The sequence below is a fragment of the Terrapene carolina genome, unplaced genomic scaffold, assembly GCF_002925995.2.
Source record: "Terrapene carolina triunguis isolate 2854851 unplaced genomic scaffold, T_m_triunguis-2.0 Scaffold194, whole genome shotgun sequence".
Classification (NCBI taxonomy): Eukaryota; Metazoa; Chordata; order Testudines; family Emydidae; genus Terrapene; species Terrapene triunguis.
The window spans coordinates 11,203,233-11,225,601 of record NW_020664545.1 but is presented as its reverse complement, the minus strand read 5'-3'; the positions used below and the strand labels follow the sequence as shown (position 1 = coordinate 11,225,601).

Sequence of the window (22,369 nt, the reverse complement as noted above, 5' to 3'; positions counted from 1 at the left end):
GGCTGCCACCGCCGCCATAAGCAAAGGGGCCAGGGATGCGCAGAGGGGCCAGGCCGGGCGGAGTCACTGATTGTCCCTGTTTCGCCCACAGCCCGATGTGAAGAGACAGTTTGGTCACAGCTTCCCTGGCGCGGCGGCTAACTGCTCCTGGGAGCGGGGGCTGCAGACAGGCGGGGGCACCTCGCAGGCCAGCCAGGAAGGGGGGTGGGTGGGTGATCCGAGAGAGCTGGGTGGGTCCATTTCAGAAACCCAACCCCCACACACATCAGGTTCCTTCTCCTCCCCCGGGCGCGGGGTTAACTCAGCAGCCCTTGGCCTAGCAATCGGGGCTGCTGCAGCTGGAAAAGGCTGGGCCAGACCTTAGGGCCTGGGTCACTCTCTAGTTGCGGTTGCTTTGACCAGTCTCAGGGCTTGGGGCTTCCAGCCCACCCCTCAGGAGGAGCGTGAATGGGTGCTCCTGGGTGTGTGCGTACATGGCTGTGGGTGTGAGTACACGGATATGGAGGGGCACGTGTGTGGGGGACGTGGGCTCTTATATTTATGGCTGGGAGTGCAGGTGGGTGTGTACTCCCATGTGTGCAAATGTAAGCATGCACACGGGTGAGTGTGAACACAGGGAGGTATACGTATGAGTGAGTGCACGTGTGCTGGGCTCTAAAACCACCCGCTCTGGGACCCCCCGAGGTGTAAAAAAGCCCAAGCTGGGCACCTGGTGAGAAGTCATGTAAAATTTTACATCTTAAATCTTTATTCTTCTTTTCCCTCCTTTCAGTGTGATGCAAGGGATCTGTCTGTAGATATCGGGAGTAAAGAAAGGGGGTGCCCCAAATACAGGGGGAGTCTTGCGGAAAGAGAAAACAGGATGGATGCCGGAGATCGGGGACAGCGCACGTCTCCTAGCCACGCTTGCCCGACCCCTTTCAGAGAGCAGGGGCTGCATGTCGGGGCCATTCCTTCCCAGCAGGGAGATCAAACGCCACTCGGTCCCCTCCATCCCTGCCCTCCCGGTCCTCACTGGTGTTAGATCTAAGAGAAGAGAGCCCTGCTTCTCCATTCTGATGCTACTGAACTGGGTAAGGCAGAAGGGGGGTGAGGGGATGTATCATGCAGTGATCAGATCCCAGATAGGAAAAGGCATGGGGCTCTGCAGGGATAATTAACCCCCCCAAATCTGCGGCCAGGCCAGGACTCCAAGACATCTCATTGCTAGTGTCAGAACTGCTGCATGATGGGAAAAGAACTGAGAGAGCTCCCGAGCTGTTTGCAGTGGGATGGGGGGACAGAACCCACGGCAAGCTCCGGAGACGGATCGAAAGTGGCCTCAGCACTCGGAGCAGGAGTCGGGAAGGTGGAGCCGGTCTTTTCCCCACTGCACGGGGACTCCTCTAGCTGGGGCTGCCCAGGCTGACCTGGGATCCACCCAGCATGTCCCGCCTGTAGTGTCTGGCTGGGAGGCGGAGGGTGGACCGAGCCGGGAGCACAGTGCCTGGAAACACAATGTACATTTGAGGACTGGCCACATCCCACCAGCTCGCCAACCTCAGTGTGGGCTGGAGCTGAGGCCACCCAAGTTTGTTACACCTCCATGGGGGCATCATGGCCTGATCCTTCCTCCAGGTCAGAGTCAGGGGTGGCGGCTGGGGCTCAGTTGCGTTGGCTGGCCAGCTCCTGGGAGATGAACTTCCGCAGGCGCTCGAGGTACTGGCTGTACAGTTCAATGTCATTGTGGCCTGCCCCCTCCACCCACAGGGGCTCCACGGCCTTGGGGCAGCGCTCGTACAGCGCCAGGCCGTGCGAGAAGTCGATGACCTCGTCTTCGGTGCCGTGGATGATGAGGACGGGTGAAGTGATCTTGGACACCTTCTCGATGCTGCAGGGAGGAGAGAAGCAAACAACCCCCTGAGCAAACGGTGCCCTGCATCAAGCACCTCCTGCCAGGAGGGGCGCCCCAGAGCAGGCCCAGACCCCACCACTGAAATGCAGCCACCTCTGGGGTGGAGGAGGGGAAGCAACCAACTAGCTCACAGCCCGGTGCACAATCTGTTGGGGGTGGAGGGCCTGAGGAATTACAATAAGGACTCGCAGCAAACCCCTCTCTCGCCCCCCCAATTCTCAGCTAGACTGCAACCCCTCACAACAGGGGCTGGGTATCCTCTAACACCCCACAGACCAGTGTTAGCCACAACAATGGGCTTGCTAGGAGTGCCAGGAGACCGGGGGCAGGGGCTCCACATGGACTGGCCATCAGGGTACGTCTTCACTGCCAAAGAGGCGTGTTCTGAACTCAGGTTGAAATAGCACATGGCAGCTCAATATCCAGCCCAGGCTCCATCTGCATCTGCTCAGGCCAGTCCAAAGCCAAGCTGCCACGCCCTCACTACTGTTTTCACCCGGTTCGCTAACCTGAGTTCAGAACGCACCTCTTCTGCAGCGAAGACGAACCCCAGGGACTCTGGCTCCGCCGTGCTCCGACTACAAGTAAAAACAGGGGGCTTCTCCAAGCCAGCCCCGTCCACTCCTAGATTCCAAGGCCAGAAGAAACTGGTGTGGTCATCTGCTCCGACCTCCTGCACGCACGGGCCAGAGAATTTCCCCCAGTGCTTCTTGCAACGAGCTCAGAACTCGGGGAGCCTGAGCGCATCTTTTAGAAAGAGCCGACTGATCGCCAGTTAGAGATTCCAAGTGGTGGAGGATCCACCATGTCTCTTGGCGTAGTTCCCTAGGGATTTTCCTGTCGGTACATCCCTGTTCCTGGAGGGTTTTAAGAACAGGTTGGACAAAAACCTGTCTAGGTTTACTTAGTCCTGGCTCAGCGCTGGGGGCTGGACTAGATAACCTCCCCGGGTCCCTTCCAGCCCGACACTTCCATGATTCTGTGATCGACGTTGCCTGTAACTGACCGTATGTGTACACGGCTACGGAACACCCGTGGCTGGCCCGGGTCAGCTGACTCGGGCTCGCAGGGCCAGCAATTTGCTGTAGATATTCCGGCTCCCAGCTGGAGCTCTGGGCCCCTCTCCCCTTTGCGGGGTCACAGAGCTCAGACTCCAGCCCGAACATCTACTCTGCAATTTTACAGACCCACAGCCTGAATTGGCGGACCAGGGCCAGTGTTTTATTGCAGTGTAGATGTACCCTAGAGGTCGGCAGGGCAAACCAGAGCCAGGCTGTCACTGTGATTACACGGGGCGCCGACCGGAACATAACAACCCGTTCTGCTGATGCTGCGCAAAGCAGGAAAAATCTCCCACGCCCACTTGGGCAACTAATGTCTGCAAGGCGGGTTGAGGGCCCCAGGCTGAGGGGCCAATGCAAGCGGGGTGCTGTGGGTACAAAGCAGCGCTGTGCAGGCACCACGGGAGCTCACTGTTTTGGGGGACACGTGGCCGCTTCTAGAGGAGAATCTACCTTCGGTCCCCAGGCTGGCTCTGGGGCCCCGCAGGTGTGGCAGCAGCATGAGAATGGGGGAGGGTAGGATTAAACCGGTGCCTCCCTGCCCCCTTCCAGGGGTGGCTGGATTTCCAGAGCGGCGGTTGGCAGCCAGACAGGCACCAATTTTCAGACCCAGGCACTTTACCAGTTTGTCTGCATCCTGCCATCTGGCACCGACGGACATCCATGCACCCTCGCGGAGACGGGGGATAATCAGGTGTCCTTCCAAGGCAGCCACACAGAAAGCAGCCCCAAGGCTCACCTTTTACCCACAATCCCTTGTGCTGCCCCCCACCCCTCCAAGGGCCGGGTGCAGTTGGAGCCCATGTGGACCCTGGGCCATTGTCCCCTGGCAGCCTGAGCTGAGCTCTCTCCCCAGCTGGGGGGGGGGGACGACACTCACTTGGGGAAGGCGTCGAAGCAGTACGTTTTCTTAGTGTCGGGGAAGGCGACCCTCATGCCCGAGGTGAGGGGCGAGTGAAGCACCACGGCGGCACACTCGTAGCGGGAGGCCAGGTCCACGGTGGGCACCGTGCCGATGCTCTGCCCGTACAGGATGATGTTCTCCGGGCTGATCCCATACCTGGGCAGGAAGGGAATCCGGGGGGTTAATTCCCAGGTGCTGTCCAGCTGGGGGAGACGTTCTCCCTGCAGCCCCGAAGGGAGATCTCAACACAACAGGCTGATGGTGAACAAGGAACTGTCCCGCCCGGGCCAGGAGAAGGTCCGATAGGCACGGCTCCTATGACTCCCTGAAATTGAGGGTCCCTGGGCAGAGGACACTAGGTGGTGGGATTCCCCCCCAGCCCATCGGGGACCCCAGTACAGAGCAATGCAAAGGGCAGCCCGAGCTGGCCGTCTCCCTGCAGGCCACCTGGGCAAAAGGCAGGTTAACCACCCCCAACCACAGAGACCGAGTGACCCCCCCACGCTCACATCGCCTTGTATCCCGGACTCCTGAGTCCCAGCCACGCAGCAGCCTGTTTCCATCCTTCCCAAGGAGGTGTCGCTGGGGAGCTCTGGGCTCCCCCCGAGAGCCGCAGCAGGGAGCTGAACCCTGCCCAGCAGCGAAAACGCCGACTCAGGCTCGTGGCACTGATTTGCCTCCTGGCGGGGGGGAAAAGGGGCCAGCTCCCAACACACAGGCCCCCTGCCCTCGGGCCTGATCCCACTCCTCCTGGCCGTTGCCATGGAACTCAGGGCATGAAGGGCAGGGCCCCGTTCTTCTAGGCTCTCCCCGCAACGCTATTAACAGAAACAAACACCCATCGGCGGGCCAACCTACACACACACACACCACACAGGTTGCCATAGTGACTGGCTTATCCCCGCTGGGTTTCAGGCCCCGCCCCTTCCACAGGTGGCTGGCTCCCTCCCGCCCCCCAGATTCAATCAGACCAGCCTGAGGCGCCCCCCCGCCCTCAGTCCTGGGCACGCTAAGATCCTCAGGGCTGGGCTGCCCTGGGCCCTGGCTCATTCCCGACAGTGAACATGACTGAGTCCGTACACACCCTTTGCCCGTGCAGGTCTGTGGGGCTGATGTAGGGCAGGGAAAGCTGGGGGAGACGGAGGGGATGGCTGCTCAAGCTGGGGGCATGGGCCCAGGGAGCTGCTGAGGGCAGGAGGGTGGGGGGAAGTGTTGGGAGCCGGAGCAGAGGCATCAGCAAGGCAGGGAGGGCCCTGGGCAGGAGGGCGGCCCAGCCAGGAGCCAGCAGAGGGACTGCAGGGTGCAGGAGAGGCAGGGGCCACTGATGGCTGGGACGAGCCATCAGGTCTGGGGTCTCCGTGTCTCACTGTCTCCCACTCAGGATCAATTTAAGCAAGGCATCGAGCAGGCCCGGGCGGGGGGCCGGCCCTGCAGCTGGAACTGCCCAGCACAGCCTCCCCGCTAGCCAACACCAGGCTCCCCAGCCCTCGCCCCCAGCAGACGGCTGCAGCAACCCGCCAGCCCCCTGGCCTGCTCCAAGCCGCAGGGATCCTCTGGATTACGAGCCCTGTAGGGCGAGGACCGGTTACCTGCCTGGCTGTGACCTACTTCCGCACAGCGCCGAGGGCGGAGGCAGGGCCGCGCGCGGGACCCAGGCAGACGCTGAGCACTTAGCAACATCAGCGGCTCCAGTGTACATTTCCCCCGGGCGTTCGGTGCTGGGGAAAGATGCCACGTTGGCAGCCGTGGGGATAGAGGCTTCTGTTTACCCACAGCCTGGGCAACAACCGGGCAAACTACCTCCCCCCACGTCCCCGGCTCCAGAAGGACACACCTCTCCGGTTGGATCGCGGAGGCCCAGTCAGCACGGGGGGCTTGGTCTTTCCCCCCAGTTTGGAGCCTTCCCTCTGGGTGAAATACAACGGAATTGCCAGTTGGTTTTCTCGGTGCCAGTGCAGCCTGCTCTGGAGAGGGAGACTGGTACCGAGGAACTGGCCAGCGAGCCCCCACTCAGGGCTGGAAGCCTTGACTGGGCCACAGACCAACCTGCTAAAGTGTCATGTGCCAGGTTTCCGGTCATTTCTGCCCTGAGGCTGAGCTCGAACCCGGAGAGGGAAGCTGGCTCCTCGTGCCCAGCCCCACTCTGCGGCTTCTCTCTTTTAACAGAGCCCAGCCCACGTCCTGCCTTCACCCAAACCGGAAGGCTCCCCACGGCGCCGGGCGATGAGTCACCCCAGAGCAGAGCTGCTGGGCGGGCTGGGACTGTCTAGCGCCACCATATAAATCGCGGCCTCCGGCCTCTCCCTCCTGCTTCCCCCTCTGCAGAGACGCCGGCCCCTGCCTGTGACTGCCCGGACGACAGGGCCGGCGGCTGTGACACCCCAGGCGCAGTGCAGGCTGCTCTCCGAACAGGCACTAGGCAGCCAGAGGAGGGACAGGCGGCCTCCTCCAAAGACCACAGGAGGAACCCGCCTCCCTGCTCAGTAGCAGGAGTGTGGCCGAGTGGTGGCGCAGCAGATTGGGACTCAGAAGAGCTGGGTTCTGTTCCTAGTCCTTCCACTGAATGGCCATGGGCAAGTCCCTACCCCGTGCCTCAGTTTCCCTGCCTGCCCGTTGTCTAGCTAGGCTGTGAGCGCTTTGGGGCTGGGACTATCTCACTCTGTGTCTGTGCAGCACCTGGGACAATGGGCCCAGGTTTAGCTGGGCTTTAATACAATTAGTAATAAAGGGAACCTGTGTGGGGGGAGGGGAGTGTGGCATCCTCTAATGACGTGCAGAAAAGGTCTGAAGCTTTATTTGTTTCCTTGTGTGGTTTGTCACACTGAGAACTCAGGCATCCTGGCCCCAGTTAGACGCTGAGCAACAGCAGAGTCGACAGGGTTAGACGGGCAGACCATGCCCAGGGGAGTTCTGGTCAAGGGACTTCCACGCAGGCTGTTTACACCACTTCCCTTATCGCCTTATTTCCTGTAGGAGAAACACTCCCTGGAAAGAAGATTCAGCGATCCTGCCCATCCAGTTCAAAGCTCCCGCTGCACATCTCAGAGTCACCCCAGGAGTCCTCCAGCTAAACCAGACCTGCCGCCCCCGCCAGACACAAAACCAGGCGGAACAAACCAAACCTTCCAGGCCCTCTTCCTACCGTAACAAAAAGGGCACAAACCTCCCCACTGCCCCATGCTGGGCACCTTCCAGAGAAGCCTCTGAGACTCCCAGCCTCGTACCCACCAGCCCCCCGCATCTAATCCACACAGCCCCCCCCTTGGCGCCGATCGGTGCACGGCAGGAGAAAGCATCCAGGCCCGTCCCTTCGCACCGAGTCAGCAGGGCTCATGTATCAAGGTTGGTTCTCCAGGATGCTTCCTTCTGCCACCTGTCCCCAAGCATCCCGCCCACCTGCCCCTGCTCCCCACGCACTCCCATGGCGAGCTGCCAGCCTGCACTGGGAGTGAGGCGGGAACGCCCTCCAGAGCCTGCTCATTAAACCGCCTGCAGGAGGCGCTGGGGAGACACAGGAGGTGCCTTGCCCTCCACCAGCTGAGCGCCACTCACACTGTCCTTCCAGCCACAGCCCAGCCGCAGCCCTGGCTGCTTGGGGGGTGAGCTTTCCCCATGCCAAATGCTGCCCCTGTCCCCGACCACACCCTGCCCAGGAAGGAGGAGGTCAGCCTCTGGGGCCCGGGCAGCCCTTGTCCTCCTCGCTGAGGCCAGTTAAAGCCACCATCTCCACTGGCCCTGCGCCCTGGGAGCTGAGCTGGGACCCACCAGCCCTGGACCACGGTCACACTGGCCACCCCAAGGGGAAGGCTCCGTCCCTACGGTTCCCCCGGAGCTTGCCCGCCCCCGCTGCCCTGTGCATTAGCTCAGCCCTGCCCCCACCCCACCAGCGGTCTCCCCTGCGAGCCCCTTCCGAGCGGCTGTCTCGCCCAGCGAGGTTTCCTGTTTTCCACAGCGCAGGCCACGGGGCTTTCCTGGCCCTCCCTGCCCCCACGGCACTCTCTGCAGCGACGTCGAGCTGGGCTGTCTGTATCTCATCGGGAGTGACGGGTTCCCAGCCACCTGAAATGCTGAGCCACCAAATTGCTGCCTTCTATGCCAGCTGCGCCTCCTCAGGGCGGGCGGCTGCCCTGGCGAGCAGCAGCAGTGGCTGCTTGATGTCCTGGATGTCCCCATGGCCACAGCTGCCATCTCGGCCAACACACCAGGGGCCAAACCGGGGACTTCCAGAGCTAAAAGCGTGCCAGGGCTGCTACCGCTTGACCGAAGCTCCCAGCTGGGGCTGTAACAGACTCAGATCTAGAGCTGGGAGAGAAATGGAGTTTGGGGGTTGCTGGCTAGCTGTAAAACACTGGGGAAAAATCATTGCGGGTCGCCCCAAACCCAAACCGTTCAGATGTTTTCAGCAACTCGCAAAGTCGAAAAAATCAGTCAAGACTTTTTGATTTTGAGCTTCCTCATCCTCCATCCCCTCCCCCACCCCCGGTTTTTTGGTTTTTAAGTACAATTAAAACTCTTTCTCAATCGTAAAATGAAAAGATTTGGTTTCAAAAACGTCATCATAAAACATTGCTGCTTGTTCGGATTTTGGAGGGGGATTTAGACTTTTTTTTCTGACCAAAACAATTTGCCGAACTCAAGGTGAATTCGCAAAATGTTTTGGTCAACCCGAAAATGCCTCTTTTGCTGAAAAAAGTTTCAGTGGAAACATTTCCCCAGCTCTCCTTGTTCCATCTGTGGCTTGGGCACGGAGAGGGCGCGTCACACATGCACTCCCAGGTGTCACTGCTTGAGCATCCAACAACCCCCCTGTAGCCTGGGTCAGGGGATGCTGGGATGAGGAGAGCTCTCCTCACCCTGCATTGTCTGGCCACCGCCTCAGCCACTGGCCTTTCACGCTGGCTGACCTAGAGACCTGAGGGACAGGGCTCCTTGCCCCGAGGAGGGGCAGAGCCAGGCGGCGGCCGCATGCTGCAGCCACCGTTGCTTTGCCAGATCCCCCAACAGTTTCATGTTGCAGGGTGAGAGGATGGAGCTTGGTGGGACTCCATAGAAAAATGAGATCTCCCAGCGACACTGGACAATTCATCCCAGCGGAGCGCTCCAGAGCTGGGAGTCAAGAGTCCCTGGGCGCCTCCCTTCACCTGGAACATGGCTCCCCATGCACATTCATCCACCCAAGCCTGGGTCCTCCCGTTGAACAGATGGGGAAACTGAGGCACCGCAAGGTGGAAGTGACATGATCCATTGAGTCGGTGGCAGAGACAGAAAGAGAACCCAGGAGTCCTAGCTCTCTGAGGTTTAAGCCACAAGGCTGTCTCTCCTCTGTAGATAGCTGAGAAATCTGCCCATCCCCCTCAAAATACTCCCCCGTTTTTAGCCCAACTCTCAGGCTTTGAAACCTGAACCTTTTTCCAGGCTCACAAAGGTGTGGTGGGTTCCCTCCTATCACCTCCATTATTTCGGTGACACGTCTGTGCTCCCTGGCTCCCTGCAGAGGGGCTCTGCGACTGCAGGGAAAGCTGCCCTCCGATACAGTGCACACGGCTGGAAGCCCCAGAAATCTCACCCTACAGCTGCCCCAAAGGAGCAATCTGTCTCACCAGGTGACAGTCGTCCAGATCATAAATAACCCTTGGCCCTGCTCTAGCACGTGACCTTCCATCTGACGCACAAGAAGCAAAACCCCTCATCACATCTCCTACGAGGCAGGTCGGTATGGTTCTCCCTGTTTTACATAGGGGGAAACTGAGGCATGGAGGGGAGACATGCCCAAAGTCACAGAGTGGAACTCTGCTCTCCAAAGGCCTATCCACTGGGCCATGGTGCCTCTCTCAACCCTAACCTGCAGCCCTCTCCCTCCCACGCGCTTCTGGCCCTGACCTCCGCCCATGCCCCTCAAACCTGACCCACAGCTCCCATGGTATGCCAGCCCTGGGATCCCTCCCAGCTCTGCCAATGCCCCCCAGTCCTGACCTGCAGCCCCCTGCTACCTTGGCTGTGGGGGTCCTTCCTGTCCACAGCTCTGCTGATGCCCTCAATCCCAACCCATAGCCCCTGTTATGCCAGGCCTGGGGTCCCCAGGCACTGACTGCCTGAGCAGGACTCCGGGAAGGCCAGATCTTCCTGTATCCATTTCCCTTTACTCCCCCTCCCCAGCAGCCTTGGGCCTGTGGGGCCACTGGGGAGGCTAGCCGGCCCCGGGAGGAGCTCACCTCGTTCTCAGGGCCTGCCAGGCCGCGTCGATGTCGGCGTAGAGATTCTTCTCCGAGGGCTTCCCCGTGCTCACGCCGTAGCCCGAGTAGTCGTAGGAGAAGATGTTGCAATTGATGCGGGTGCCCAGGCCGATGTAGAAGCTGCTCATCTGGCCCAGGTCCACAGCGTTGCCATGGGAGAAGAGCACCGTGAACCTGCCGGGGCAGAGCTGTGGGTTAATACACAGGGAGGGGCGGCCAGAGGCCCTGGGACATTGCTGGGCACTGCAGCCTCCCGCCAACTGTCCTGCCCCCCACAGGGACCCAGCACAGGGCTGGGGAGCCGCTTGGAGCGCCTTGCTAGCCAAGGGCAGGGGGAGCCACAGGAGGGAGTATGGGGGAGGGGAGTTTTGGGGGGGAAGAGGATGCAGGGGAGATCAGGGGGCATGGAGGAGCCGGGGGGGGGGGGGGGGCAAAGGAGCCCAGGGTGCAGGGGAGGCCCGGTGCCAATGTCATTCCAGAGGAGAACAGGATGGGAGAAGGCGGGAGATGGAAAGGTAACTCCAGCAGAACCGAACCCAACGCCCAGCTCCCCATCACCAACCCCCTTCCCAACCCCCAGCTCAACACTGCCCCCCCGCTCAGTCTAACTGACATTCTCCTAGCCCCCCCCCCACATGCTCCTAGTGGGAGGGGCAAGAGGCCAGAAGCTGCCCACGTCAGACGGCGCAGACCCAGTGAGGGCAGGGGGCTGGGCCCAGAGAGAGCAATGACCTTCCATTGAAATGAACAGCGACGTCTCACAAGCGGACGCTGCCCCCTTCCCCGCTCCGTTGTTACTGCCCCACGGGCCAGTGCAAGACACACCTGGTGTGGGCTCTGAAGACCTGCAGGCAGTGGTGCTGAGTCACTAGGTGGCGCTCTCCCCTTTGAGTTCACACTTAGCCATGGGGTGGGCTAAGAAGCACCACATTAGAGGGAGGGGAGTGGGTGACTCTTCCCACTGGTTGTTTGCAGTGTGGTTGTAGCCGTGTGGGTCCCGGGATACCAGAGAGACAAGGTGGGGGAGGAGGAAACAGCTTTTACTGGAACACTCCCACATCAGCGTCTACTTCCTGGACACCAGGATCAGCTTCCAGAATGGAACCCTACAGACAACCATATACAAGGCACCCCAGGATCTCCCCACCTACCTTCACAGATCCAGTAACTACCCCAAACACGCCAAGAAATCTGTTCTCTACAGCCAGGCACTCAGACACCACAGAATATGCTCAGAGGGGAAAGTCCGGGATACACACCTTAACACATTTAAACCCGCCTTCACCAAACTAGGACACGCCACCAGAGAAGTAGATCGCCTCATGGAACGGACCACCCAAAAAAACCCAAGAGAACCTGCTTCAGGCCAGAAATAAAACCCCCTCCAACTGCACACCTCTAGTTTTCACCTACCATCCCACACTGGAATCCATACGGGGTATCATCAAACAACTATAACCCATACTCAATGGGGACCCCATCCTGAAAGAAATAATTCCTGAACCCTCATTTCTGGCCTTCAACCCTTAACCTCTCCAAGCTGATCATCAGAAGCAAGCTCCCCACAGACCAGGACACACCAGCGCAAAGCGGCCCCAGACCCTGCCAGAACAACAGATGCAAAATCTGCAGAGAGATCTCCACCGCTACAACGATCAACACCCCCACCCCAACGCACTTTTCCAGATCCACGGGTCCTACACATGCCTGTCACAGCATGTGGTGTACCTCATCCAGCGCACGAAATGCCACAATAACAGCTGTGTGGGTGAAACCAGACAATCACTAAGCTCTCGAATGAACTCACACAGGGAAATGATAAAAGCCAAACACGCCCTATCACTCCATGGGTGGACACTTTTCACAAAGCGATCACTCTATACCTGACCTGTCAGTCCTCGTCCTCAAAGGAAACCTGCACAACGCTTTCAAAAGACGAGCCTGGGAGCTTAAATTCATAACTTTGCTAGACACTAAAAATCACAAAGTGCAGAGACACTGGATTTATGGCTATTACAACAATCTGTAACCCACTAACCCCCTCTTTTTGTCTTATGACTGCGGAGGTGTTAACGGACAACTCTACCTTGAATGGCCCCTTACTTACAATATATGCTAATCAAACTGTTCCACCTTGCATTTTGCTGGGAGGACCTTTCCCAGACCTGAAGAAGAGGGGAAAGCTTGTCTCTCTAACCAACTAAGTTGGTCCAATAAGAAGCATTACCTTGCCCACCTTGTCTCTCTTTCCACTGGGGCAGAGCTAACCTCAGTTCCGTGCTTAGGAGTGCTGTGCTGCGGGGGCCTTTCAGTGCCTTCGTAAGATGGGGGTCACTCCTCCCCCTTCGGCGTGTTGTGAGCATCAAAGTGCGAATGCTGCTCAGAGCAAGGACGGGGGACGCGACTCGGCCTTACTCTGAGGGGAGAGCAGATCTTCAAAATGCACCAGGGAAAATCAGCTCCGAAGTAGTCCACAGCCCAGGGGAAGGGAGGGGCAGGGAGCCACAAGCTCCTTGGATCCCAGCAGCCAGAGAGAAGATCAGAGACCGAGCACCTGGCAGCCAGACAGGGTCGGCGTCTATGACGCCACCAACATTGACAAGGCAGAGAGGCTTGGCCGGCGGCATCTGCAGCCGGACCAGGTGCTAACACACTTCGTCGGCTTAGAGGGCAAAGAAATCCCCTGCAATCCCAGCCTGTCCTAACGGTGCGCTAAACCCAGGAGCCTGCAAAGAAAGGCGGGGGCAGGTCTGTGCTTAGATCAGCTCTTTATGGCACTCCTGGTTCGGCTGGCACGTTTGGAGGCAGAAATCCTGCTTCTGGGCAGCCAGTTCCTCTTTGCCAACCCCGGTCCCCCCTCGCCCTGCCTGCTCCGCCGCCAGGTCCCAGCGCTGCCTGCAGGAGCACAGCCCCACAGGACAGACGGGCAGCACCAGGGTCCCAGCGGACACATCCCAAAGTCCGGGGCTTGTGGGCCTGGATGCGAGGTGGAACGAACCCCGACCAGAGCGGGTGTCTCCGACAGACGGCAGTGTGACCTCACGCCGGCCACAGAGAGTCTGAGCCACCCATCGGCGCCAACCGTGCCGGAGGATGGGACGGGAAGGGGGCCGGGCGGCAGGTGGCCTGGCTGGGAGTGCGGCCCCCAGGGCAGCATCCAACCCCAGACCTCTCCCACGGCTTCAAACCGTCAGAAATGGACGACGCGAAAACCTCCCACTTCTGCTTTGCTCAGCTCAATTCTTGTCCCCCTCCCCCTCCCCCCGCTGCTGTCTTGGTATGGTCCAGCTGCTCTGGCTGACCCTTGGTATGATCTGTCTGACCATTGGTACAATCTGGCTGACCCCTGTACAGTCTGGCTGGTCCAGCTGAATCTTGGTAATGTCTGGCTGACCCTTGATATGGTACAGCCAACCCTTGTTACAGTCTGGATGGGGGACACTTGGTGTGATCTGGCTGAACCTTGGTACGGTCTGGCTGGGTGACCCTTGGTGTGATCTGGTCTGGCTGACCCTTGGTACGGTCCAGCTGACCCTTGGTACAGTCTGGCTGGGTGACCCTTGGTGTGATCTGGTCTGGTTGACCCTTGGTACGGTCCAGCTGACCCTTGGTACGGTCTGGCTGGGTGACCCTTGGATTCCAGGCTCTCTCACCCATGCCCCCTGCCCTGGTCCAGGCCTCACTCCCTATCACCTGGGTTGGTGTCCCCCCCCATGCCGGCAGCTTAGGCCGGCCCAGCCGAATTCAATTGTGCTCCAGGTGCCTCGGCCACGATGCCTCCTGCTCCTCTCAACGACAGCTGTGGGCAGCGTCTTCCGCTGGGCAGCCGGGAGAGCCCTTGACTTTCCCACAGCCAAAGTCAGGTGCCAAGGGGCAGGCTCCAGCTCGCCGCCCCGGCCCTGCAGACCCTGGCCAATCAGGCCAACACCGATACACATCACCCCACATACACTGCACTTATCGCTGCCCTTTGACCTCCTCACCTGCACTCTGGATCGAGCCCTGAGTTCAACTCCCAGCTTTGCCACTAGGCCTGACAGGAGTCCTTGGGCAAGTCACTTTCCCCTCTCTGTGCCTCAGTTTCCCCATCTGTAAAATGGGAAGAATGACACTGACCTCCTTTGTAAAGCGCTTTGAGATCTCCTGATGGAAAGTGCTATGTACAAACTAGAGATTATTAACCAACCTGCCCCAAAGTTTATTCATTCCTCTGGAGCAGCCATCCCAAAAAATATTCCACTGCTATACCCAATTTACCCTGGCCAGATGCCCATGATGGGTAAACTTGGGCCTACACCAGTTTAAGTTTAAGGTCTGACTGCTGTTACTATTTATGAGTTGTACTACAGGAGCTCTATCAGGGCTCTATCGTACTAGGCACTGCACAGACACATAGTAAGCGACAGCCCCTGTGCCAAAAAACTTGCAACCTAAACAGAGAGGCAGACAAACCGTGGGAGGGGCAGGGACTTGCCCAAGGTCATCCACTGATCAGTGGCAGAGCCAGGAACACCCGGGTCCCCTGAGGCCCAATATAGCGCTCTACCCACTAGGCAATGTTGCTTCAGCAGGTGTTTTATACTACTTGAAAACACAGTTCTCACTTCTCGCTTCAGAAGGGCCTAAGATCATGCACATGAAAGCCACAAGATGCTTATGCACAGACAAACTATGTGAGGTTATTTTGGGGCGTGAGGGGGTGGGGGGGTGGGGGGGGGGGGGGGGGGGAAAGAGTGTGACTGGCCCCTTCTGAGCCGTGCTGCAGCAAGACACAAGGACCAAGATTCAGGGGGGAATGGGGGAGGACGGGACACAGCATTTAAAGTCAGGTCCTAAAGCCTAAATGGGAAGCTGAGCTGTTTTTAGAAATCTTGGTCATGGTAGCAAAGGGCTTTTAATCTAGACACACAGTAACTGGGCTGATTTAAGTCAATCTGTTTCTAAATCAATTTAGATCAAACAGCCCTATGGTGTGGACACTCTTAAATCATGTTCAAGAGGGCCTCCTCTTGGGAAAAGCTTCATTTGGTTTGTTACCAAATTCAGAATCTAGTTTAGCTAAAATCACTGTAGTTTCTGTGTGCAGAGCGGGCCTCGGGCGCCGGAATTTACAGGTGGAGGGATACCAAAAAATAAGTCCCATTAAAATGTCTAAATCTATTTCTAGCATACAGTAGAACCTCAGAGTTACGAACACACCAGTCAACCACACACCTCATTTGGAACCGGAAGTACGCGATCAGGCAGCAGCAGAGACAAAAAAAAAGCAAATGCAGTACAGTACTGTGTTAAACGTAAACTACTAAAAAAATAAAGGGAAAGCAGCAGTTTTCTTCTGCATAGTAAAGTTTCAAAGCTGTATTAAGTCAATGTTCAGTTGTAAACTTTTGAAAGAACAACTGTAACGTTTTGCTCAATTACAAACATTTCAGAGTTACGAACAACCTCCCTTCCTGAGGTGTTTGGAACTCTGAGGTTCTACTGTAGTTTCTCCTGTGACACGTGGTATACACAGGTTGCATGATAGTTGGGAACAGGGTGTAGGCTTTATTAGCACTCATTTGGATACTCTATATACCTTACTTGTGTAATGGGCTTTCCAAACTCAGGCTGAGAAAACCTTTCTAGTATCATCCGGCATTCTCTGCTGGCCCTGCTATACACTTACAATTTAGATCGACTTAGTCACGTCACTTGGGGGGGGGTGAAAAGTTCAGACCCGAGTGCCGTAGTTAAGCCAACCTAACCCCCAGCATAGATGAGGCTAGGGCAACTGAAGAAGTTACTCCCGTTGAGCTGTAACTGTAGTTCTTCAGGATGTGCGTCCGTAGGAGTGCTCCACTTCAGATGTGCATGCGCTTCTCGGGCCCTTGATCGGAGATTTTCCGATAGCAATGCCCGTTCGGCCCGCACATGCACCCTTAAACGCCTCCTGCTGGACACCGAGGCTACATAGGGGTACGTCGGCAAACCGCCCTCCGTGCCTTCTCCACTCAAATGTCTCCGCAGAGAACGGTCCGAAGCAGAGGGGAAGGAGAACAAGTAGGGGAGCACCCATAGGGACACACATCTCGAAGAACTGTAGTCACTGCACAAGGTGAGTAATCTCTTCTTCAAGTAGTGTCCCTATGGGTGCTCCTCTTCAGGGGACTTCTGAGCAACTTCCCCACAGGCAGGAGGGAGCTTCAGAACTGAAAATAGTATTTCTGTACCCTGAGCCGCATCAGATCTGATGGCCTGTATCAAGGTGTGGTGCTTCGAAAATGTATGTACTGAAGCCCACGTGGTAGCCCTACGTAACTCGGACATCGGATGTTCTTAAGCAATGCTGTGGATGTTTCTTGTGATTTGGTAGAATGTCCTGTCACCCTTTGAGGATGATAAATGCTTGCGATCTCATAACAAGTGACAATACATCCAGCTATCCACTTCGACAGGCTCCGAGCAGCAATCGCAGATCCCTTGGATATGTCCGCAGAGATGAACAGCCTGGGTGACCTTTGAAATCACTTGGTCCCATCCAAGTAGAAGGCCAGTGCTCTTCAAACATCCAGGGTATGAAAACAGAACTCCTACAGAGGTCTATGGCTCTGGGAAAACCAATGACATATGAATAGATTGGTTGAGGTGGAACTCTTGAGAGAACCTTAGGTAAGAATTTAGGGCGTGGGTGTAAAGGGGAGATCCGCCATCAAGGTGCCAATCTCCTCAACTCTACGGGCATTGTGATGGCTCCTAAAAAGGCTGTCTTCATAGATAAATGGAGTAGAGAACAGGTTGCCATAAGTTCAAATGTTTCATAAAATAACTGAGTACCAGATTGAGGTCCCGGGTTGGGGTCGGGTCGGGTCTCTAGTCTGGGGATAGAGATTCCCCAAACCCATAAAAAATCTAGATACAGGATGAGCCAATATGGAAAATCCCTCTATATTTGGATGAAAGGCTGATATTGCAGCCAAATGGACCTTAACGGAGTTAACTGATAACCTCAATTTCTTCAAATCCCGCAGATAATCCAGGATTGCCTCCTGTCGGGGATCAGCAGCCACTACCACCAGGACCTCGGAGAACACCCTTGGGGCCGAGGAGAGACCCAAGAGGATGCTAGGGCTCTGTCTCAGGCCAAGGTGCTAGAGAAGGAACTGAGGACGGTTCACCCGCTTGTCCCTATAAGGCCTCGGTGTTCGGCAGGAGGAGGCACGGGGTGCACGCGTGGCCCAAACGGACACTGCTAGCGGAAAAGTCTCCGACCAAGGGCTCAAGAGGCACCTGTAGCAGAGCAGCCACCAGGACACTACTTGAAGAAGAATTTTTCCATCAACCTAGCTATTGCCGCTCGGAGAGTTGGGTTAACTTCCACTGCTATAGGAAACATCTACACTACAATGCTACAGTGGCATAGACATGGCCTTAGTCTCATGCTGTTAACGCTGTCAAAGCCCTTCACAAATGCCCTTTCATTAAGTTTCATTACAAGAAGGAACTGTACACCGATTGGGACCTTTTCACCCACCACTAAGAGGCACCCACCTCTGGAGTGGGAACACGGCAGCTGTTTAACCCTGCACTGGCACGCTATGTAATCGTTTAGGACAGGAAGTGTGGAATACCCTGCAGGGAGGATTTGCTTCAGAAGAAGGTAACCACCTAAGGAAGGATTCAACCAGGACCAGGAGCCAGGTCTAACATGGACAGAAAGACCCACTTCCACCCATACAGCGTGAGGCAGCACTGCCTCCGAGGGCGGAGTGCCCCCTGCTGAGTCACTGACCTCTGGAGGTCTCCGATCCAAAGAGCGACTCAGTTTGAGAGACCCAATGCCCAAGGTGGCCCAGGCAACAGGCATCACACCACATGTCAGCCGTCAGGAACAAAGGCAGTGACACAGGAATTCCGAAGGCAGCTGCGAAGCTCCCGGCTGTGCAGAGAGCTTACGCAGCAGCTGCTGGTTCCCAAACTCAGCCATGCCCCTGCAAGCCCTAACCGCAGGCAGGATGAACAGCAGTCTCTAGGGCAGGGCACATATAACATGAGGCGGTCTCGGTGCTGCTCCCTTCCCCAGCTGTCACTGCCGGGTGCCGCCACAAATGTTTAGAGGTTTAGGAGTGGGCCAGACAAGTCCCACTCCAGCCTACAGGGGGCAGCATGGAGCCTTGGATAAGATTGGCACAATTTCAGCCCCACGCAGCCTAGCAAAATGTACCAGCCCAGGCACAAAATCAACTGCAGGTGAGATAGGTGAGGGGGCAGGGAGGCACAGTGGAGGAAGGTAAAAGCCTCTGGATGCTCCTGTGTAATACACATAATAAACACGCTCCAGAGAAAGGCGCTCAGATACCACGGTGGTGGGTAAGGAATCAGAACCTAAATAGCACAGAATCATGGGGGGCAGATGGGGAACTAGTGATATTTCACTTGCCCATGACAAACAGTTGCTAGCCTGGGCATGTAGAAGGTAAGTTAAGTATCTGAGACGCCGTCCATCTCGGGATTATTCTGCCCTGCAAGGCGAGTTGACAGCAAAGATCTAGGTCTCTACGTGTTAAGATGTTATTCACAGGGAACAAAGATATAATAATGGGCTCTTCAATCTACAGAGAAAGGTCTAACACGATCCAATGGCTGGAAGTTGAAGCCAGACAAATTCAGACTGGAAATAAGGCGCACATTTTTAATGGTGAGCGTAATTAACAATTGGAACAATTTATCAAGAGTCATGGTGGATTCTCCATCACTGACAGTTTTCAAACCAAGATTGGATGTTTTTTTACAAGACTTGCTCTAGGAATTATTTTGGGGCAGTTCGTTATGCACGAGGTCAGACTAGATGATCCACAGTGGTCCCAACTGGCCTTGAATCTATGATCCCAAATCCAATAGAAGGGGCGAAGTAGGAAATATATAAAATCATATTTGTGACTTTAAATCTCTTCTGTCTTTGTTTTTTTTTCCTATTTAGAAATAAAATCTCTAACATTTTAGACCCAAATTTGCCAAAGCAGCCCCTTATTCTGGTGGCTTCTATTATCACAACTTCAGACACCTAGGGAAGCCTAGTGAGCAACCACTGGAGCAAGCTACCAGGTGGAAATCACCTCTGGATGTCTTCAAATCTAGACCCAATGCCCTTCTGCAAGATGCTTTAACGCAGGGGTTTTCAACTTTTTTTCAGTTGCAGGCCCCTAAAGTATTTTGAATGGAAGTGCAGACCCCCATCGTCTGCGGATCTCCAGGGGCCCGCGGACCCCAGGTTGAAAACCACTGCTTTAGCCAAACACAAGTGATTTGGCTCAATACAGGGATAACTGGGTGCAATTCTCTGGCCTGTGATACACATGAGGTCAGACAAGATGTTCTAATGGTCCCTTCTGGCTTTAAACTCTATGAATCTAAATCCCGGCTCGATTGAAGTCAATGGCAAAACTCCCACTGGCTTCTGCAGGGCCAGGACATCAGCCCATGGGTGTCCGTTTTCAGAGACGGTGAGCAGCCGCGGAGCCCAATGACACCAGCTGGGGTCCTGGGTGCCCAGCACTCCCCAGCCATCTCAGGCTGGGCACCTGGAGATGGAAACCACCAGCTGGTCTGAGTCATGAGTTCTCATCCTGAGGGTCACATTACCCCTGCCTGCCCCATATTGCTAGGTGGGAGGGGAATCCTGGCTTTGTGGGGGCAGGACCCCGAGACAGAACAGGTTGGGAAGCACTGGCTGAAACAAACATAGAGTATGCGGTCAGCGGCGCTGGAGAGCAACGGCCCCTCTGCGCAGTACATCCATAGCCCGCCCCAGCCATGGGCCTGGACTGACTTGGGAAGGGACAGCACTGGGATCACAGCCCGGTCAGTCCTTGGCCTCACTGCTGCATGGTCGGCAAGGGGATCCAATGGTGGCTCTTCCATTGTGGACACCAACCTACCACTGGGCTGAGACCCACCCCCGCATATCCAGCGGATGGAGAGGTACTGAACAGACGCCTGCCCTGAGGAGAAGGCAGCCCCAGCCCTTCGCCAGGGCTAGGGAAAGGCTGTGCGCTGTCCGTGGGGTGTGGGTGGGCCTGGGGAGGGAAGGGAAGGGAAGGTTAATTGACACTGACATTCTATGGGGCTCACTGGCCTCCTTATATGCTCCCCGCTGCCAGCAGAGAGGGTCTTCTCAATGCCCATCGCACCACAGCTCTGATCCCAGCACCTCCGAGGGACCCTGCTTTGGTTTCTCAAGGCCCGATCCGGGCACACCGAAGACAGTGGGAAGGAGTGGGGCACCATGGAAGGGAGGGAGACGTGACTGCTGGATTGGGGACACGTACTTTTGGGAGGAACCTTGAAACCTGAGCAGCTCATGGGCTGATGCCCTCTGTGGCAGCAGGGTGAGAACGGGGAGGAAGACACACCAGGGCAGATGCCTGAGCGTGTGGGGTCTCGCAAATCATGGCATGAGGGGCACAGAGGTCTGGGGGGAGGGGATGCGATTCCACTGGGACTCCTAGCTCAGGAGAGCGGCTGGGGTTCCAAGTGAGAGTCAGGGCCTAGAAACCCCGGACTCAGCTAACGAGACTAATGAGCCCAGCCCGCTAAGTGGGGCAGGGGAGTGGGGCTGAAGATCGGTTGGGGGCAGGGACAGAGAAAGGACCCGGCGCGGGTCCACAGTCCATAAATAAATCTACCGCTCGCTCCGCCCCTCCCTGCCCCCAGCTCTGCCACCTGAACCAAGGTGCCAGCAAGCCGGAGCCCAGGCCCCTACACTCAGGTGAGGGAATACCGGCCAATCAGAGGTGGGCAACAAGGCCTCGCCTGGCAACCCATCCTTGGGAGACCCCCATACGAGCTGTGAATGTCTCCGGAGAAGGGGCAGGGCCCCCACAGGCAGCCTGGACACCCGCACCATAGCACAACTCACCCATACGCCTGATGCAGCCTCACCATTATTATTCAATAAGTGCCAGCAGCAACCATTGGCGGATCTCACAGCACTTCACAACTATCAGCTAATTAAGTGGCACAACCCCCACCCCAGGTATAGCGCCATTTCCCTCATTCTACAGATGGGGGAAACTGAGTCACAGAGCAGGGGAAGCAACTTGCTCAAGGTCAGCAGCAGGGCTGGGGACGGAAGCCAGGAGTCCGGGTCAGCGACAGGGCTGGGAAAGGAACCCAGGAGTCCGTGTCGCAGGGCTGGATCCATGCCCCAAGCTCTGTGCCTTTTCCCACCTCCCTCTCCTTTGATCTTTTTGTTTAATTTCATCCCCAATTCAAGCTATGAGCAAAACAGGTTTTGACAGCCAATCCCCAGTGAGCATTGGCCGGGGCGTCTCCAGATCTCTGTGACTGGGCATCTCGCTTGGGAAGGTGCCAGATTTGGCACCGGGTCGCTGCAGGTCAGGAAGTGGCGCCATGGCGGAGCTGCACTGGCACAGAATGGCACGCTGCCTACAAGGTGTCGTGGACAGAGGATCTGCGGGACGGGATCAGACCCTTGGTCCAACAGAGTCGGGAACCCTACCCCCAGCAGCAACCAACACCTGCGGTCGTGCCCTGCTCTGAAAAGAGGGCTCAGCTCCCAGCCCCGTCGGCAGCTTGCCACTCACCTGGCGCCGGGCACACACCGAATATACATGCAGCCGACCCGGTTCCCCCGGCCACTCTTGGTTAGAAACACCTCAATGGTGTCCAGCTCCCGCTGGGCGTACTGGAAATCCGCCCGGTCCGTCAAATGCAGCTTCCATCGCCCCGCGGTGCCTCCTCTCAGGGAGCTGGTGCTGCCCACGGGCTCCGGCTCGGGGACGACGGCGTAAGTAGGCTCCGGGGGGAGGAAGGCCAGCTTGGCCGCTATCCGGCTGGGGCAGGGCGGGCAGCAGAAGAGGCAGCACAACTCACTCACCGACAGTCCGTTCATGGCGGCGGCAGCAGCACCGAGCGCGGAGTTCAGTTTATTTTTCAATTTAACGAACAAAATCAAAAGGTTTTTTTTTTAAAAATCAGCAGATCTGGCCTGGTAACAACCCGTCTCCTCAGCCTCCTCTCGCCACGGCGGCCGTCAGAACCAACGGGCCAGGCATCTCCTGCGCACCGCGGCGCCGGTCGAGGTAGGGTTGGCCACCCTCTTTCCGTCCACACCTGTCGGCAACGCCCTAGGACTGAAGGGGATGGATAAGGGGTTCATGAGAAACGACATGCAGTGCAACATGGCAAAACCAGCATCCCAGCCCACGCTCTGAAAGCTACACAGCACACAACCGCACAATACACACCCCTCCCCAGAAAACACACAAAACACAAC

The 22,369-nt window shown here is 57.0% G+C and overlaps 1 protein-coding gene across 3 annotated transcripts in view; it reads right to left on the bottom strand.

Annotated features, from left to right (window-relative positions):
- Positions 1-744: 744 nt before the first annotated feature.
- Positions 745-22,369, bottom strand: part of ABHD17A (abhydrolase domain containing 17A) — a 24,485-nt gene continuing 2,860 nt past the window's right edge. For all 3 annotated transcript variants that reach the window (XM_024208233.3, XM_024208232.3, XM_024208235.3), the window contains exons 2-5: positions 21,678-22,226; positions 10,072-10,266; positions 3,836-4,015; positions 745-1,870 (exon numbers count right to left, since the gene is read on the bottom strand). In XM_024208233.3, coding sequence (XP_024064001.1) covers positions 1,645-1,870; positions 3,836-4,015; positions 10,072-10,266; positions 21,678-21,985 — 909 coding nt within the window. In that variant the 5' untranslated portion in view covers positions 21,986-22,226 and the 3' untranslated portion in view covers positions 745-1,644. The remainder of the gene's footprint in view (positions 1,871-3,835; positions 4,016-10,071; positions 10,267-21,677; positions 22,227-22,369) is intronic.